The 20,030-nt window shown below is 28.1% G+C and overlaps 1 protein-coding gene across 4 annotated transcripts in view; it reads right to left on the bottom strand.

Annotated features, from left to right (window-relative positions):
- Positions 1 to 20,030, bottom strand: part of LOC107455719 (AT-rich interactive domain-containing protein 2) — a 143,358-nt gene that overhangs the window by 49,796 nt on the left and 73,532 nt on the right. For all 4 annotated transcript variants that reach the window (XM_016073386.3, XM_071187979.1, XM_071187978.1 and 1 more), the window contains 7 exons: positions 13,729 to 13,880; positions 11,524 to 11,742; positions 7,537 to 7,668; positions 7,377 to 7,459; positions 7,224 to 7,300; positions 4,013 to 4,094; positions 3,754 to 3,924 (listed from right to left, as the gene is read on the bottom strand). In XM_016073386.3, the coding sequence (XP_015928872.1) occupies positions 3,754 to 3,924; positions 4,013 to 4,094; positions 7,224 to 7,300; positions 7,377 to 7,459; positions 7,537 to 7,668; positions 11,524 to 11,742; positions 13,729 to 13,880 (916 nt within the window). The remainder of the gene's footprint in view (positions 1 to 3,753; positions 3,925 to 4,012; positions 4,095 to 7,223; positions 7,301 to 7,376; positions 7,460 to 7,536; positions 7,669 to 11,523; positions 11,743 to 13,728; positions 13,881 to 20,030) is intronic.

Raw genomic sequence — 20,030 nt, 5'->3', positions numbered from 1 at the left:
AATTTTGCTGAAGTTGTCATGCCTATACATAGCAATAATCGTCAATAGAAAAACTGCCACTTTTATAGTAACTAATTTGAGAAAAAAACTTACTTTTTACAAGAATCATGATAAAGGATTTATTTAAAAGCGTGTGAATATGAATCACGATATTGAAATCACGTGAATGAAACTCGATATTGGATTTCAAAAATGTGAAAATACAAATCATGATGCGTAATTTTCAGATCGCGTAAATAGGAATTACGATGCCTAATTTTTAAATCACATGTAAATACGAAAATAGATGTCGGATATTACAACCACAAAAACGAATCACGACATTGAATAAACTCGCAGGAATACGAATCGTTACATAGAATTTTAAAAATACCTCAATACAAATCGCGATATTGAAATCATGTGAATAAGAATCGCAACTTTTAAATCAGGTAAATACGAAAATTGATGTTTAATATTAAAATGCAGCGAGGTCTAGATTACAAAAATACGAGCTATCTAGCGGAAGGGTAAAAATGAGGAAAATCTGATTTTCTGCGCGTAAAAGCTAAAATAAGTAGATATGCGGAAGGGTTGTCATCTATGTAGTTTGAATTTTCTATAATCTTTTGATATATTATAACTATTTATCAAATCGGAAATAAATAAAATTATTTTATTTTATAGGCTAAAATTTGAGAGACAAAAGCGAAAAAGGCGGAAATCCGCTATAAAGCGGAAAAATCTCATCTCTGAAAAACATATCCTTTTTTGCAAATTAGAAAAAGCAGAAATGTGCTGATGTATATAATAGCACAATAAATGAGAAAATAGCTCCTCAAATCTTCAGAAACTCTCTACTTTTTAAAAATAGGAGGTCTTTTGGAAAGAAGTGTAAATAGTCTAATGCGCAATACGAATTTTCCTGTCTGAAATACATTGGTTCTTTAAAAACCATAATAAAATCAATATCAATAACTGCCAGAAAAATAATCAAAACACCACATGAATTTACGATATTATGTAAGTAAATCCAGCGACTTAAAATGTGGTTACTTAAAAGCGTAATTGGAATTTAAAGTGTCAAAATAATATAAAATGACAAACATAGTTTTTAAAACCATGAGGAAACAATAACTGCAAAAAATGGAGTAATTATTACATTAAAGGTATATAATCAAATACACAATTTCAAAATTGTATAAAAAAAACATTGGGATATATTTTTAAAAAAAAGGAGAAAAGCAATAACTGATGAAAAACGATTGAAACACCACTTAAATTTACGATATCGAGACAAATTGAGGTTACAATATCGTTGGTATTTAGTAAAAAATACCATTAGAGAATCAATAGTAATAACTGAGCAATGAAAGACATCGGGATTTTAAAAATTGAAGTAAAAATTCTTAGTAATAGTTGCCAAAAAAAAGGATCAAAACACTACTGTATTTACGATGGTATCGGTAGATGAAGTTGTGAGCAATTGAGAGATGACTTAAATGCATTTAAAATTTTTATGTGTAAGTATCATATTAAATTGATTTTATTTCAACTAAATAAAAATAAGGACAAACGTACCAAATTGATTTATTAATTCTTTCTCTACAAATCTGAATTTGCTACAAAATTCCCAATCATAGTCATATTTTATTAAAATGTGTAAAATGATGTTCATAAAAAAACATAACATTTAGAGTGAACAATCTTATAAATTTTTGTGATTTTGGGAATTACTCTTCATATTATAAATTTTAACTGTAGCTAGTCATTACCAAATTTTTTATCCTCAGAGGAGAAAAAATCAAGAGCATTTCTTTGTCTTTTAATACACGAGAAAGGCATCTCGTGTATTAGTATCTTTTTTGCTTCCCAAATGAAAAATCTTTCTGCAAAAACTCTAACAAACTTCCACAATGTTGCTGCTCTACCGCGCTGCGCTTTTGCCACGAAGCAATTAACACTTCATAATTCTTATCTATATTACAGATAAGAATTGAGCTGAATTGTTATAATGTTTCATAATAATGATAATATAATGTTTCAGAATAATTATCTTTAAGCATAAATAATACCATGCGTTTTGAAGAAAAAAAAAGCTAATAGTTTCAGGAATATTTTTTTATAAATCATATGTAATATAAATCATAATGAAAGAAATAATTATAATGCAAGTATTGTGCATGATATAAACAGTTATGGAACTTGACTTCTAATAAAATGTCTTCAATGTCAGAAAAGTTAATAGGCCAGGTTTTCTCACATTTCAACAGTTTAAGACACTTTTCGGCAGAATTCTGACGTGACAAACCCAACCCTATGGAGAATAAGATCAAAAATGCACAATTTGATTCTTGTTCACCTTATGCATACTCAGATTATTTTTTATAGGACATATAAATAATTTCTCAATGTTATATTAAGATTTTTCATCTATATTTTATAATGAATATGCAGGGGTGCACAACCAGCGGCCTGATGACTGTTGATATGTGGCACACAGAAGCTTCTGAACACAATTTTAAAAAAAATTTTTTTTTTGAAAAATAAAAAAACTTTGAAAATTTTGAAAAGCACATTAGAGTTATCACTTTTTGACGAGTTCAATTTGCAAAAATTTTATTGTAAATTTTCGTTGTTTCTCAATCTCTTTTACCACAGTAAATGCTTTGGAATTCCACATAATTTTTAAAAAACCTACTATTTTTGGTAAGATATTACAATACACGAATTTAGAATTTGAGTAATAACTTTTTGATTCTCTGTTTTAGCTGATTTCATCATAAGCCCAATAATTTATTTTGATTTTTTTGGACAGCTATAATTACAAATTTTCAGGTGGTTTTTAAAATCACGATACATTTCATATATTACCACTCGTGAGTCATAAACTGAGTATTTAATTGATAATTTTTTGATATGCTTTAATATCCCTGATTTCCTTATAAATCTAAATTATTATTTTCATTTTTTTAAAAAAAATGAATGTCATTGCTACGCTTTTAAACGTATTTTTGAAAACTCATATCTTAACTAAGAGATTATTACAATTCAGGAGTAATGATACACTGTTATTATGAAGTGAGAGTTTCTAATCACGTATTTAAATAATCACTTTTTTATACAATTTTGCACTCATATCATTATAATTCCAAATTATTTTCCCACTGCTTTTTTGTCAATTAGGGCTGTGTGTTTGTGTATCCATGTCATATTCAAAATCACAATATTTAACATGATGTTATTGCAACATGAAAAGAGGAAGAAAATGTGAATTTTTAAGCTGATCACTGTTAGGAATTGAGTTTAAAATTCTTTGCAGCTTAGGTGATTTTTTAAAAAAAAAAAAAAAACAACAACAAAAAGAAAACTTTTTCTACGTAAAATTCATACAATCTCTAATAATTCACAAAATAACATCTGAAGTATAATACTAAATAAATATTGGATCTAATTTTGCATGATAATGTTTTCGTTGTAATTTTTGGTTCATGTTTAAACCTAATAATCCCTGATTTTTAATTTTTGAATAAATTCAAATAATTAAAAATATTTAATTTGCTGTAAAGATATTACCAAGTTTACTAATGAAAAAAATTTTGATCTTAGAGCACTAATGTTTATAAAAATTATCATATTTGCTGTCAACATTTCTAAATAAGTATGCAGCCCTTCTTTACTTAAAATGCTAGGCAAGAGGTCCTTCTCAAAAAGGTCATGCACCCCAAGAATATAGGGTTATTTAATAATAGAATTCAAAAACTTCAAACATACCTCAGCATCTAATTGAGATGGTATAATGTCTTCATTGGGCTCATAGTTACACAATTGGGATAAAATGTCCATTGACCTTATATTCATGTATCTATCAGGTGACTGTATTCCCTTCATAACAGTTTCGAATATTAAACGTGAGCTAATGTCTTTCTCAATAGATAATTTTATCTAAAGAATAAATAAATTACAAATTATAATTATATACCTTTTTCCAATCACTTTGTTGTTTTTGTTTCAAAGCAAACATTATACTTACTTCAGAGGCAATATTGGACAGAGTATCATATGCTGTCTGTTTGAGATTAGTCCAAGAAGAATATATACTCAGTAAAAGAAACCTAAATATATATATATTTTACAACTATCTTTACAGACAGAAAAAAAAGACATTTGTAATCTAGATTCATTTTTATTATTAAAGAATAAAAATTAATGATATTAATATTTGCTTTTAGTAGTAAACGCCAAACTATTATTTGGTGACAATAAGCAGTAACAAAATTTTTGACTATTTTTTTTTTTTTTTTTTGAATGAGAGATTCTTTTGTAAGAAAAAACTAAGCAAAGCATCATAAGCCTGATAAAAAAGGAATAAAAATATTGAGTTTAACAATGACTTTGTTCTTATTCTCTACTATAGAAGTCTTCTCTATGTCTTTGTTTCTATCCACAATTTTTTTGGACGTTTGAAAAGGAAAGAAAAATTTTCCTTTCAAAGCAAATTTCAACATATGGAAAATATACACATTTTTTAAGTTTTTTTCATGAGTAAAGCTATTTTTTCTCTCTCCTTAATCTACATTTATACTTTTCATGATAATGGGTCTTATAACACAGGGCTCAGAGAGGGTCATAGTAGAAAAAGTTGTGAAAAAAGTGACTAAAATTTTTTAAAAAGTGATAAATAGTGACTTAATTAAAAACAGTGTTAATATTCAGGCAACATCCTAATAATCTTAAAAATATACAACTTAAAGGAAAAAAGTTGGTTTAGAAACATAATTGTTGTAGCTGTTTATTGCTTTAATTTACTACTACTGAAAATTTAAAAAAAAAAAAAAACATTTCATAATAAATATTTTCTAATTTTTCCCAACTAAAAAAAAAGTTGCATGCTTGACTTCAGCTGCTATGACTTAAAGTATTATAAAGAAGCTGCGAAAGTATACAACAAAAATATTGTTAAAATATTTAAAACACAATGTGTTTTTAAAAACAATGTGAAGAACTGAATAAAACGTTAAATAAGTATTATTGCAACAAAAAAAGTGCTTTTACAAAAGAAATGGCGCAAAACACATGTGGTAAAAAGTGATTAATGAAATAAAAAATAATAATATCGTATTAAAAGTATCAAAATTGGAAATATGTGCAAAACTGGACACATGTGATCATTGTCCTAAAGGGGTTAAATTCGAAATATGCATAGGTAGTAACATTGTATAAAAAATAAAATTTTAAAAAAATGGTTGAAAAAACTCTCAGGGAAAAAAATAGATTCACGATGAAACCGTTAAAAGTGATTTTTGAATAAATCATTAACAAATTGTCGTTACAACATCACATTAATAAAAAATATAACACCGTATTAATATGAAATTAAATTAATGTAAAGTCTGTTGGAAAACATTAATTTACAACGTAATCGCCCTGAATCAAGTGTGTAAAAAAAAGTTAACTTTAAGGTGAAAGAGGTAAGTAATACAGTATACAGGGTGTCTCAGTTAAGCGTTTCAGAACTTCTAACAGGGGTAGGGGGCATCCTTACGACTCGAAATCATATAGCAATGTGGGGTCGGAAATGCTTTCCTGAAGCGGTGACGTACACAGAAGCACCATAAAGAAAAGAGACCGTAAGTGAAAAATCGCTATAATAATACATTGAAAAAATTATATGGCCTCCTCGGTCACCCGACCTATCATGTCTTGATTTCTGGAGTCATATGAAAACACTGGTTTATGACACCCCTGTTGATAATGCTGGTTGCAAGAATCGCAGTAGCTGCCTGCGAGATATGCCTGGAGTATTGCAGAATGTTCGAATGTCCATGCGCCGGAGATGTGAGGTGTACATTGTAGCCGGTGGCAGAAACTTCGAACACTTACTTTGGCCCATGTACCATATAATTTTTTCAATGTATTATTATAGCGATTTTTCACTTACGGTCTCTTTTCTTTATGGTGCTTCTGTGTACGTCACCGCTTCAGGAAAGCATTTCCGACCCCACATTGCTATATGATTTCGAGTCGTCAGGATGCCCCCTACCCCTCTTAGAAGTTCTGAAACGCTTAACTGAGACACCCTGTAGAACCATTTATCCGGTATCCAGAAAAGTGGGAAAAATTTTGCTCGGTTTTCCCGAACTAGAACGATTATGAAAAAAAGCGGAAATTTGACTCATCCTTGAAGCTAAGTAGAGGAAAATGTGGGGGAAGAATTTTTCTCCCCATTTGCCCAGAGAAACGTCATTTCTTCTGTGACCTTCATCTTTAGATCGAGAGGAGACAAGGAAGGGACGAATGTTTTATTTTCTCCGGTATGTCAGAAAGAATCGTTTTTCTGATGAGCTGCCGTCAATCAAACTCAAAGGAGTGGTATGCTGATTTCGTTTTCTCTTTGATTTAGGAGGGGGTGGGGAAAATGCATTGCACATGCATATCAGTGAACAGAAGATGAAAGAGAAATAAAAAAGAAAAATATATCCCTATACTTTACTTCGAAAAGTAAAATGGAAATACGAAAAATATTTAAATACGGCTACTCATTATTCAATAATAAAGTAGGAAAATAGTTAAGCTGAATTTAATCATTTAAGAAATAATCAGAATTTTGTAATTATAATTTAGTAAATTATTAACATGACTGTGCTAGTAGGGGAAAAATAAAAAAAACTATCAAGCAGAATTAAATGATTCCAAAGAGAGTTAAAAAACATGTGTTAAAATCCAAATTTGAGAGGTTAGTTTTTTTTTCTCATTATTTAAAAAAGTGGATTAAATAAAAAGAAGAAAATTGGGAACATATAATTAAAAAAGTGGATTAAATAGAAAGAAGAAAATTGGGAGCATATAATTATAAAAGCAACTAAGTTTTACCACTCCTTCTAAGAACATGACGTTTTAAAAAATAAAATAATAAATAAGTATGATTATTTTTTTAAACTCGGATCCTGTTAAATTTAGAATCTGGGATGAAAATTCAGAAAGTGAACATTGATATCCTCTGAAAGTAAAATGACGGATTCAAAAGCCCTGGGAATAGTCAGGGAAAACGAGATTCGAAAAAAAAAAAAAGTCAGTGAGTTCCCAGGGGAAAACGCAATTTCACCACAAAACTGGAAATTGTCATTGTTGGAGAATTCAAAACTCAAAGGAAAGATTTGTTTGGTTAAATTTTAAAAATTCAACTAGTCAAGTCAGATAATGCATATTGACAAACTAAATGAAAATATTTAATAACCACCTACCTTATAAAATTTGAATTAGACACTAAAACAGGAACATTATTTTTTTCAAATGATAAATTGTGTAAAATTAGGGCAACCTATAAGTAAAAGTTCATTTTGATTTAAATGTTAAAGAATAATAAATCAAAAATAATAAAATAAAAATTAAATTACCCTTAGCACTCTTTGACCTTCTATATTCAATGATCCAAGATCAGTCTCTAAATTCAGCAATGTATCGTCCGGATTGCATTCACCTGGAAATAGTATCATGTGAGAAAAGGTCCTTATTCTTATGATTTTAAAGCCAGTAAAAAACAAGAGCCAAATATACCTAAATCTATGTCTAATAACTGGACAAGTAAAGTGTTCCGCAGGTCTAAAGTGCTTTTCCAAAATCTTTGCATTTTTCTACCTTTTAATCCCTTCCAACTTTGCAAAAATAAAAACTTCAGTGAGGTTTCTCCTGAAAAAGAAATTTTAAACTTATTTTATTGTATTATTACACACATAAGTAAACTGGCATGACTTCATCCCACCAGCTGGTAAACAATGAAGCTAGCTATCTCCTACCATTGGTTAAGCTAATATTTTCTGATCTTGGAATTGAAAATTGAGATGGATCATAGTAGTTACAAAAGTTGTAAAAACTGTAATTTTGTTACAGCTTAAGAAGCCTCTTCTTTCACCATGCTGATTTCAGGTTAATTTTTTTTTAATTTTCTAGCATTTAATAAACGTCTTAAGATAGAGTGTCATTCAAGAGCAATGTACTTTTCAAAAAAAATAAAAAATGAAGTGGTTGCTTAGTTCAGGCATGAGAGTGGAAAATGAACAAAAAGTATCAAATTAACCAGAAACTCAAATTACGAAAAAATAAAAAAAAAAATATGAAACTATTTTGCACAAAAAGAAACATTTAGGTTATTTTTGAACTTATTTATCAAATTTTCTTAACACAAATTACTCAAAAACACTGATACTTAGGAAAAATTTGAAAACAGACTGATGTATGATAATGCTGATTGTAGAATTATATAGGTACAGGGTTGCCACAGAAAAAAATGAACAAATTACTTTTAGGAGCCTAAAGCATGAAAATGTTGCAGAAAACAATGCCAATAGTTGCCTAAATAAGAAAAAAAATTTATTAAAAATATGACTAAAATATTATTAAACGACTTAATTGCCATATACCATGATCCATTTAGTCAAGTGGATGGCAATACCAGAATTCAGACAGGGTTAGTCCTACGTCATTAGCTCTCTTCGTTCCAAACTTTGTTTTGAACGGAGCAAACAATATGGCGTTTCTCATGTAGTTAAAAGTGGGTCAACTAAATCTTTGAATATATTAATATAGAGTCGAATTTAACCACTGAAATGGCAAGAAAAAGTGTTGCATATATTAATATTATGTTAATCTCTTTTTATGATATTAATTGGAGTAGCTTATTAATTGTAAATGATTATGAAAACTTTTTGTATGTATGATTGGGAGAATTAGTATTTAATATTTACCATATAAATTGTAGTTATAATCTGGAAATCGGAAATTTGTGAATCTTATTATTTGAAAAATGTTATTTCTAATTTATGTTTAATTTTTCTTAAAATATGTATATTATATTAAATAAATTTTTTTTTATAATATTGAGACAACTTATTAATTGTAAATAATAATGAAAATTTAAAAACAAATTAAAAAGTTATGTAAGGAGCATGAATAAAGTCAGATAAGTTAGTGAAAATTATAAAGCATTTAAGATACACGTTTTTAAAATAGTAAATTTACCAATAAATTTGAGCTAAAATGATAGGAAGAAAAAAAAAAAATATTATGTAAACAAGATCTTAACACAGACGTTGACAGATCTTAAAACATATTTACAACCAAATTATGAAATAAATTTGGATGACTTGAATATTACGTTCACTGTAACAAATAAAATATTACTATGAAGGTAATTTAAAAAATTTTGATTTAGACTGTTAAATGCAAATTTTATTCTCTAAAAAGTGATAACAGTAACATTTGCCAAATATAAAAGCTGTATAACTAAATATGTATACATGCATTAAAGAGTTAAGTTTCTAAATTAAAAAATTTCTTAAAAATTTGAATTATATTTATTTGAAATGCATGCGAAATTAATATTATTATATAAGTAAAATTTAAACACCTATGTGAATACATAGATTAATAAATATGAATGTTAAATAAAAGTTTCTGTATGGGATAAGTATGTTTTAAAGAATTCTAAAAAATTCATGTTGCACTTTCTTATCGAATAAAATAGGAATCTGAGATTTTAAGATAAATTCATATATAACACCTACAAAAATTGTTCCTCTCGCATTTTAAAATGAAAATTAAAAAAAATTTTAAAATAATTTAGCTATTCTATATATTAAAATTCTGGAAACTAAACATAGTATTGACCCTTTTAACATAACACTACACTGCACTATCATAACACTACACATTAACTTAGCACTACACTAGTAACGTTAAGAATAATCTAATATTAATTATCTAATAATAAGGTATCTTAATTTTCTCAAAAAATTAATGCATAAAATTATTGTTAAAAACTATTTAATGATGATGTTGACAAATATAACAAGAAAAAATCTCAAGTCAAAATAAATCTCAGTTTAAACTAAAACTCTGTGCACATTTAACAATAAGTTAGTAACATAATTTATTCCTATTTAGTAGTTAAAAACTAAAGCTAATGAGAATTAGCAGCAATAATCAGAAAATCTTAAGCAAACAAAGTTTACAATAACTACAAATTTAATCATCAGACTTAATTAAATAAACAGACATTAGTATTGATAAATACAATCTAATTATAGATTAAAAATTACAAAACGTTTTTAAAAACAATGCATGCCTATCCATAACTAAAGAAAAAAATTAGATGTAGATCAAGAATATGTAACAAATTCTAAATAAAATAAGACGTTATTATAAACATGAAACAAGAGTTAAAAATATTGACGCTTAAATTTTTATGCATCAAAATTAAAGATAACTTGACCATTTTGAAACTTTTTTTTATAGCATTTAATGCACTTAACTCGTAAAATCTACTGATACCCCGTATAAAGAAAACTACTTAAATTAGGAATAAGTCCCTTAGAAGCGCTATATAAATTTATTTATTTCAATAATAAACTAAAAATCTTACCATCTTAAATTCACATAGTAAATGCCATTGAAATGGTTCGTTTGAAAAAATGTTTGGAACATGTTTGGAAGGACGCGGGGTTTGACGTCATAAAATACGTCATCACTGTCCCTGTCTATTCATTCAAAAGAATAATTTTTCATAAAATGTTTTACTTTTTATCAATAATTGATTTATCGCGCGTACGCACGCACACACACAAACATATATATAATTAAAAATTTGGCTTTTTAAAACCATGCAGAATTTTGCAGCAATAACTGTTGAGAAGGGATCTGAGAGCATTAAAAAATGATGATTAAAATTTGCAATTCAAAATTTTTAATTTTATAAGAAAAAAAATTTATTGTGTCAGGGCCGCAGGTTATCAACCCAATTTAAGCTAAAAAAACATCACTAGGAGTACAGAAAAGTCTCCCAATAGTCTCCTTTTCCTGAAAATAGTTGCTTTTTTGGCCTTTTCAGGCAAAAAAAAAAGTTGCCATAGTTGCCTCGGGCCGAAAATAGTTGCATTTTAGTCTCCTATGACAACCCAAACTTAATTATAAAATTCAAAATACTAATTCTCAAATTCTGTTGGCTTTGTACTTTAAATGTCACAAAGGATACTGTAAAAATTCAAAATTAAAGTTTGGTGTGGAAGAAAGAAGTCTCTAAGTTTAAATAATCCTTAAAAATTTTGATTGCAAGAGTTGTCTAGCCTGTAATTTTTTTTTACCTTCTTTTTTTTCGCATTGCTAGTTGCATACTGGGTTGAGAAAATATCACAAGTTAGCATGTTTTACCTATAACAATCAATGAAGCCTTTGTAAAGAATATAATTACATTTGATAACCAAGTGAATCTATTGATACCTAAAATTTTCTAACCAAAGTGAGTTCACTCAAGATTAGATTTACTTCATTATTGACACATTCATTAACAAATTTGTGTTTCATAAACAGTAACTTACTTATGTGATTTAAATGTAGCAAAAGAATCAGATTTTAATTTTTTTTTTCTTCAGAAAATGGCAAAAATGTAATTATTTTAAATTTTACTTAATTTTGAGGTATGAAATACAAACATTGCACAATAGATAAATAAATAATTATATAAAAATTAAAAAAAAAATAAAATGGTACCTCGAGACCAAATGCCTGCTTGTGCAATGAGGAGTGAAACTAATTTTGGGCACTGTTCTAAATGTAACATATAATTTCCTTCATTAGATAAAATAGTGCACACATTTAGAGCCAGTTCTTGTTCGTTTGGAAGACCAGATATAAGAGACATGCATAATTTGTCATAATCAGTTGGGAAAACAAAATTTCGATTCAATGCAGATGCTGAACGAGCAAGATCTAGAAAATAAATTATAAATTGAGAAGTAAAATATTTAATGATATATTTAATAAAATTAATTATATATGGGGAATGAAAATTATTTAACAAACATCCAATATACTGTGAAAGAAATAAGCCAAGTTCTGTTGTTAGAGCAACACCCCACAACAGCAACAAGATTTTTCTGATACAGGGATTTTAATACTAATAATTTACGCAATTCATAGAAAGAACATAGCAGAGGATACAAAGTATACATGTAACACACGAAGAGTAGATTTTACTTTTTAAGGTTGATAAGAATTCTAAACTTTTACTTTTTTTGGGAAACTATAACACGATCAATGCTACTAAATATTTGTAAGATATATAATACATTAATAATTACATATTTAACAATTTTATAGCAGCACAAAGAATTCAGACGAAGTCAATGTAACAAAGTGGAGCCCCATACCGACCTCCATTACCTAAAAATGCCTGCCTCCTGGACTTTTTTTATTATCATAATTATGGAAGCTTTTTTCAATTTAAAAAAAAATATTTTATGATCTGTTACAAAATTTTATAAGAAATCCACTCTACTATTAACGTGATATCTTCATATAAGTAGCTTGTAATAAAAATATTCAGCATTCAAGATTACGCAAAAATTTTTAATAATTTTAACATTTTATTAATATTAAAAAAATTATCCAGATTTTAAATAGTAAAAAATTTTGGTAGAAAAGCTTCAAATAACAACGGAAATTAAAAATGAATAACATTAAAATCGCAAATTGCAATATAATTCAAGATCCCGAAAAGCACTTTGTTTACAACCATGATGTAGTAAAGGCAGAAGAACCAAGTGTTTCAATTTTATGACATCGTTTGAATGAAACAAAATTTCAAAATCTAGAAAAAGTACTAAATGATTGATTAAAGTTTATGCACAGTATTAAAAGAAGTATTAACTAGTTAATAAAAGTTTAAATTAATCAGAATATCACAATCATAAAATTTTTGTACTTTCTTTACTAGTTAAAAGTGTTTCTTCCTTAAAATTAGTGTAAAAAAAAGGTATTGCAGATTGTAAAACAAATTGTGTGATAGCAAAATGGTTGTTGACATCATAATGGACCAGTTATACATATAATATTACAATGTATGAATTTTAGAACTACAGTAAAATTACTAATTTAAAAATTATTTTTCAACTCTTGCAAATTTAATGTTTTTTTCCCCCTCCAAAAATAGCAAAATACTTAGTTTCTACTCAAAGAATTCTATATTTGAACTTAATATTTTTCTTTGAGCAGCAATACACTTTGGTTATGCACAATAATGAGCATCCTCCTAGAAAAAGTAGACACACATATACACAATTAATTGTGTTACTTAAATTTGAAGTAAAGCTTTTATTTTATACCTCATAAACTATACAACTGTTTTTAACAAGAAAAATTTTTCAGAAATTAAATTTTCCCGTATAATTTTTTTAAAAAAATGCAGATGTGTATAATATGGGGTCAATTAAAAGTTTTCATAATGATAAAGAATTTCAGGTACATATGATTGTTGAAAAAGCTGAACTCAGCACCACGTGTGGGTAAAATGGAAAATCAATGACATACTAATAACAAAATTCCATATACAATGACAAAATTCCTTACTGACAGCCATGAAAGAAATTTTGTCTGAATTTTTTAGCATTGTAAAACTTTATTTTATAAAAAATAAATTAAAACATAAAAAATCTAATCAGGTTAAAGGTAAAACAATTTATTATATTAAATACTATTATACTATTAACTGTGATAATTGAATATTGTCTTTTTATTTAAAAAACAGTAAATTCATTTTTCTTCATAAGTTTAAGTTTTAAACCCTAGCTTCAAAAACTACAAAAGAAGGGGAATCTTGCTCTGAAGGTTTAAAAAAAAAAAAAAAAAATTAAGCAATATAAATAATACTCAACTCCTATTTTTTCACAATAAAAACATATTTGTTTAAAATATTACCAGTAATGTCATGCTGCAAAGTATTGTAAACCATTGGAACTTGATGAAAAAAATTAAGCTGCAATTTTCGATTGTGTGAGTCAGTTGATTGAATTTTATCATGATCTGGCACTTCTCCCATAAAATGAATTTTTTCATAATGACCTAGATACCTAAGAAAATAAAAATATTATATAGTTATAATAATTATTGATATTTCAAGAAAAACTTTCACACCTTTACAATTAAATCTTTGATCAGTTAATATAAATTGAAAGGCAGCCAACATGGCTTGAAGCTAATGAACTCCTTCAGGACCCATGTAATAAGAAAGAAGCACTTCCCCAGGCTCGCACGTTGCAAATTTATGTGTACCAATGAGTACATATAAGCAGTAATACGAGTTTCCACATTGAGATCATGCTTTGGTGATCTTGGGCCACTAAAGTCAGACACCGTGGGCCGTGAAGGAAGAATCGAACGATTGCATAGACAACAGTGAGTTTTAAGTTGCCTTCATTATGGACAATTCTTGTGAAGAAAAAGGATTGTTCTTATTTTGGTCTGGCTACTATATAGAGCTTATTAACTACCTCTAGTTGTGGATTGACACTCTTTTCCTCAGTGGTTAGAGCTTTTGGCAATAGCCCAAAGGCCCCATGGCAGACAAGCACCTCTCTCCCTTTGCATGGGTGATTACAGACAACAAATTTGCAACAATCTCACTCCTCATTGCATGGTAGCACAACAATACTTCATGTCATCAAGACTTTCTCATTACTCGCGAGGAAGTATATGGTAGTTAGTCTATAGAGCTTTCTCAATGACTGGAAAGTATAGGCTCTTGGTGCCCAAGATTCTTAAATTTTTGAGTCTTTCTTTCTTTCTTTTTTTTTTTTAACATGAAATGAGTCCCAATTTAATACATAGGTAATTATTAATTTTCTCAATAATTTCATAAAGAATTAAAACCAAAATTTTTTTGCCAGTAGTCTTTGTAAGTTCAAGTTAGGTAATCTTTTCCAAAGTTAGCAAGATACACAATTTTCTTTTTCAGAAACACACATATGTATGCTGATTTTATCATTTAAAATAACACTTCGCTAAGCGAAGGCTAACACAATTATCACTGAGAACTGAATAGTATGTAAACAAATTAAAAAAATTTGCAAATAACATAAGACAACTTTAGCTTACAACAAACAACTTTAACAAATAACGAACTTTATTATTAACAACAGACAGTATAACAGACGTAATTGCTTGAAGAAAAAATTATCTAAAATTTTTTTCCTCAATATTTACTTTTTGCATTTTTTTCCGTACATATGAGAAAAAGACTCATTTTTACGCACCAAAGTAACATTTAGGAAATTTAAAGAGAGGGAAAAAAAACTTAAAAAATTTTTATCCACATCAACACAGTAAAAAATACATACATTTAAAAAAATTATTACACATTCCTCCTTTTTCACATTTAGCGAGTGACCATCACATAAAAAAACGATTTTAAAAATTGTGAAATCCATGGCAATTACTGAAGAAAAAAAATTTATAATAAAAACGCATGCACTCAGGATGAAATCACCAGAATTAAAAGTGTCAAAAAGTGTTCATTAAATTTATATGGAGATAAATGTGTAGTAAGAAACAATATCGTAATAAAAAAAATAGAGATTTTAAAAAACATGAAAAAACTAGTAGTGATAACTGCCAAAAAAATTGATTAAAAAAAAGGAAAACAATACAATTATTGCCTAAAATAGTGAATAATCAAGTGCAGAATTTGAATTTCTGATACTATCATAATATCATAATTTTAAAAAAAATTGTGAAAATAAACAGCAATAACTGCATATCATATAAAAATATCAGAATTTAAAAAACCGTGTGAATATATCAGTAGTAATAACTGTGAAAAGGTAGATTTAAAAAAAAAAAAAAAAACAGCGGTATCGTCACATCAAAAATTGACTAATAAATGCACAAATTTAATTTTGCATGTAATGCATAAAAATAATAATGCACAAAAAATTCAGGGATTCAAAAAAAAAAACATTTAAAAAAAATTGCAACATTAATCAATAGCTGATACAACAATAAAAAAAACAACATAGATTTAGGATGGTATTGATCCTAACCAAACACAAACTGCAGTTATTACTCAAATGCGCAATTAAAATTTTGTGTATCATATCAGAATTTACAAACAATTACAAAACTATTTGCATTAACTGAAAAAGAAAAAATGAGGATCGAAACGTCAAGGTGCGGTCCTTTGGTCTCGTTTAATTGTTCTACTGTAAAGTGCTCAACTTTGCGCACAGGCTGTTGAGCTATCAAAGTAGAGGAGCCACCCCCTTTGCAGAGAATAAAAATTGTGATCTCATGTCTTCAGATCATCCTCAGGGAGATTTCCCAGACCTACGGCAATGTACAGCTCTAGTGCGACGTAAATAAAGTACCTACCAACCAGAAAAGTGGTTTCTGAAATGTGCGATTCGAAATTTCAATGTCAAAAATATATTAAAAATTATTTGACCCAATTGTAGCCAAATAGATCACATTGATCGAATGATATTTCTGTTATAAACCGGAATTTGCAACAAAACTACTACACCCTAAAATAAAAGAAAAATTCCCTAAAAAAAAATTCCGTTTTTTTAGCAAACGATCGTTTAAATGTTTGCCATTTCAGAACTATTTTTTAGGTTATTAATTTTTGTCTTTGCCTCAGTAGCTCATTAATTCTAGCTGAAGTTTTTATAGAACTTTATTTTTTCAGTCTTGCTTTCTTCAAATTTATTTAAAGTTTTTTTCTCTGACAAATCTTAGTAAAAAAAGCCGTTATCGAGAGTGAAATAAATCTCAAGAAAAAAAAAGTGTGTTGGTAAGGGCGGAATTATAAATGTCTAGTTAGCGAGATTTTGCGTAAGCAATGAATTTTAAATTTTAGATCAGTGAAACTGCAAGAAGAGTTTGTCATAACATAAATTATTGATTCGCAGAAGTTTATGAATCAACAGTCTTGTAATTCGCTGTATTAGCAGAAGAATCACACGACAGGTATAAAATGATTGTATTCTCATATAGAAATAAAAAAGAATAAAGTAACTTTTAATTTCTGTTACCAGGTACAAATCAATAAAATGTGAAAATTTTGTGATTTATTTCTTATACAAAATACTACGTTGTAACTGATTTTTTAATGAAAATTAAAATTCTGATTTTAGCAGTTGTCTCATCTAATATATTTAAAGAGAAGTTTTTTTTATTTTATTATATCTAATATTTTATTAGATAATTACTTTCATTTTAATTTTTATAAACTTAAGAGATAGCATAATTTTCATTTCACCAAATATATATATATTGCATATGAAATTATATTAGTAACTGTATTGATTGAAAAATATTTTTCAAAAAAAATCATTTTGTAACATTAAAAGCAAATTTTTTTTTAAAAAAGTCAACTAAATAGTAGGCAAATTAAAATTTTTAATTAAGATAAAAACATTCTTAATTTTTAGAAATTGCAAAATCCTGCATTAAAATAAACTCACACTTCAAACTTTGTTTTAAAAATTAAAACACAGAAAAGGAGGAGAAATAAGTCCTCATACACAATAAAAACAAGGATTTAATGATCAGCGACATCGGAGCACAGGCAATGAATTCTCTACTTCTTCATTCATCTATTGTTTGCACATTTAAAATCTTTCCATTTATTGCTAAACAAAACTAAAGCATTCATATTTTGAGTAATCAAAGCATCTCCAATAAACTTGTGTTAACACAGTGATCAAATATTTTCCAGCATATTATAGTTTTTTTCCCCAACCTCTCTAAGTTGCAGTTAAATCAATTGAATTTTACATCCATAACAGAGCCATCTCAACGAAATGCACACAGGGCCCTTTGTCAAAACTTTTTAAGGAGAAGAAGGTGGTGGTGGTTGTTAATTTACGTCGCACTAGAGCTGCACAATGGGCTATTGGCGACGATCTGAGAAACATCCCGGAGGATGATCCGAAGACATGCCATCACTATTTTGATCCTTTGCGGAGGGGATGGCACCCCCGCTTCGGTAGCCCGACGACCTGCACGTGAAGTCGAGCACTTTACGGTAGCACAGTTTAACGAGGACCAATACCGCACACCCTCGGTCCCTACGCAGACTGATCCAAGTGGTCACCCACCCGCACACTGACTGTAGCCAGTGATGCTTGGCTACGGTCAGTGTGCGAGGAAGAAGGCTAGCTTTCATTTAGTGTAAACCGGCCCCCCAAGGGTTGGTACGGTCCCTGTGTATATAAGGAAAAATAACATTTAGGGGCACAGCAACAGAAGTTCTCGAAACAGATTTACACCTCCCCCCCCAACCGCTGATGACTGAGGTTGGCTAGAAAGAAAGTTCTCTTTTTTTTAAAAGTTGGTTTCTCGCTATATTTTTGCACTATTTAAATTGCACTGTTCTCTTTATTAAGATATTTCTTTAAGAATTTATTTATATTATTCTTGTCGATTAAATCTGCAAACATATTTTATTCTGTAATAATGAAAGAAATAATAAAATGATGAATAAATGATAGAACAAAATAATAAAATGACGGGAGGCAGCGTACCCAACCATAAATTTGTCTAACAACCAGTTCAAGTGAAGTACCTCCTGAGTGTCACTTTGCTTTGTATGTACCTGGATTTTGGCACATATGTTGCTCTGCTAAATCTGAGTATAAATCTTGTATGTTGTTCTTCCCATAAATTGCTGTTCTGATGTCATACTGCGCAATTCCCCCCGTTAATTACGTATTCTATATTCCTTGCTTCGAGCTCAAATATATTTTGGAAATTGTTTCAAATTGGGCTACAAAACTTTCATATAAAAAAAAAATTAAGCATTTCAATGATTTTAAAAAATTTGGAATGGTTATCCTTTATAATCTTTGATACTTAAAATTGAAATAAATTTAAAATATAGAAATAAAAATCAAAACATAGAAGTTATTTAAAATAATTAAATAAATAAAAAGGTATAACTAGGCAAAACGTAAGTAAACTTTTATTGTCTTTTCAGAATTGGTGAAGCATTTTTAGAGACATGGACATGAGTTATCCTCCTAAATGTTACTCGCATTAATTTGCTCTACGTAGATACTTTTTTCCGGAAAGAAATAATACACAACTAAAATAAAATTTTTAAAAAAAAGCATTTTCTCAAATTAAAATATTTAGAGAAAAAAAATATGTTTTCCCCACTAGATATCTAATTTATTGGTTCTACACTTACATAATATAATTATTAATGTATTATACAGACATGTTTAATATGTATAACAAGTCATCAACAGTTAGAATGTAATGAAGTAAGTAATTTGGATTCTTATAATATTTGGCATAAAAGACTTAGTCATTTAAATCCAAATCTCATGGTTAAAATGCAAAATGTCATAGTTACAAAGATTTGGTTTAAAGTTTTAGAAAATTATTAATGTGAAAAAAGTAAAGTAACCCATAAGAGTCATCCAACAATTAGTATAGAGTAAAATAATTCTATATTAGAGTTAATTCATGCGGACCTAGTAGGCTCAGTAAATTTTGATTCATTAGGGAATTCAAGGAATTTTTTGTTTTAGTATAGATGATTTCTCTGGGATGTACTTTCTTATTTTTTGAAGCATAAAAATGAAGTATTTGAAATGTTTTGTAAATTTAAAGTAATGTGTGAAAATGCAATTAAAAAGGAAAATCAAAAGGTTAGAATTTGTTAATAACGAGATTGGATTGATATTTTACTAGAAACATAGACAGGGCTACGACGTCACCAAGGCGTAAAGACACGCTATTTTTTCAAGTCAATGGGTCATCGGACATTAATTGTTATATTAAAAAAAAGATTATTTTCAAAGTTTCAAGTGTTTATGCAGCTGGTAACGTAGTAATCAATAGTTTTGAAAATATGTTGAATACAGTAGTCATGAAATTAAGAAAAACTGGTTGAATGTTTCGATTAAACTTCAGTTTAATACTAAAAAAATAACTTTTTCTATACACACAGCATTAAAGTATGTAGTCTTAAGTTTAATTTGCACAAAGAAAGAAGTTTATATGTGAAAAATAGTACGAGTAATTACAAATTTACAAAAAAATTGGATTTCGGGTAGCCCCGCTCACATGAATGTCGGGTATCACTGTCCAATTTTATTTCGTCGATAAATGCACGGTTGCAAAGATTATTATTTTATTGCTTCAAATTTGAATGTTATATGCATTTTTAACAACAAATATTGTTATTATTAAATGATTGTTATATTATAAACAGC

The sequence above is a fragment of the Parasteatoda tepidariorum genome, chromosome X1 (assembly GCF_043381705.1).
Source record: "Parasteatoda tepidariorum isolate YZ-2023 chromosome X1, CAS_Ptep_4.0, whole genome shotgun sequence".
In the NCBI taxonomy this organism is placed as follows: Eukaryota; Metazoa; Arthropoda; class Arachnida; order Araneae; family Theridiidae; genus Parasteatoda; species Parasteatoda tepidariorum.
Note: the sequence above shows the minus strand (reverse complement) of the source record. Positions and strands in the feature narration are given on the sequence as shown.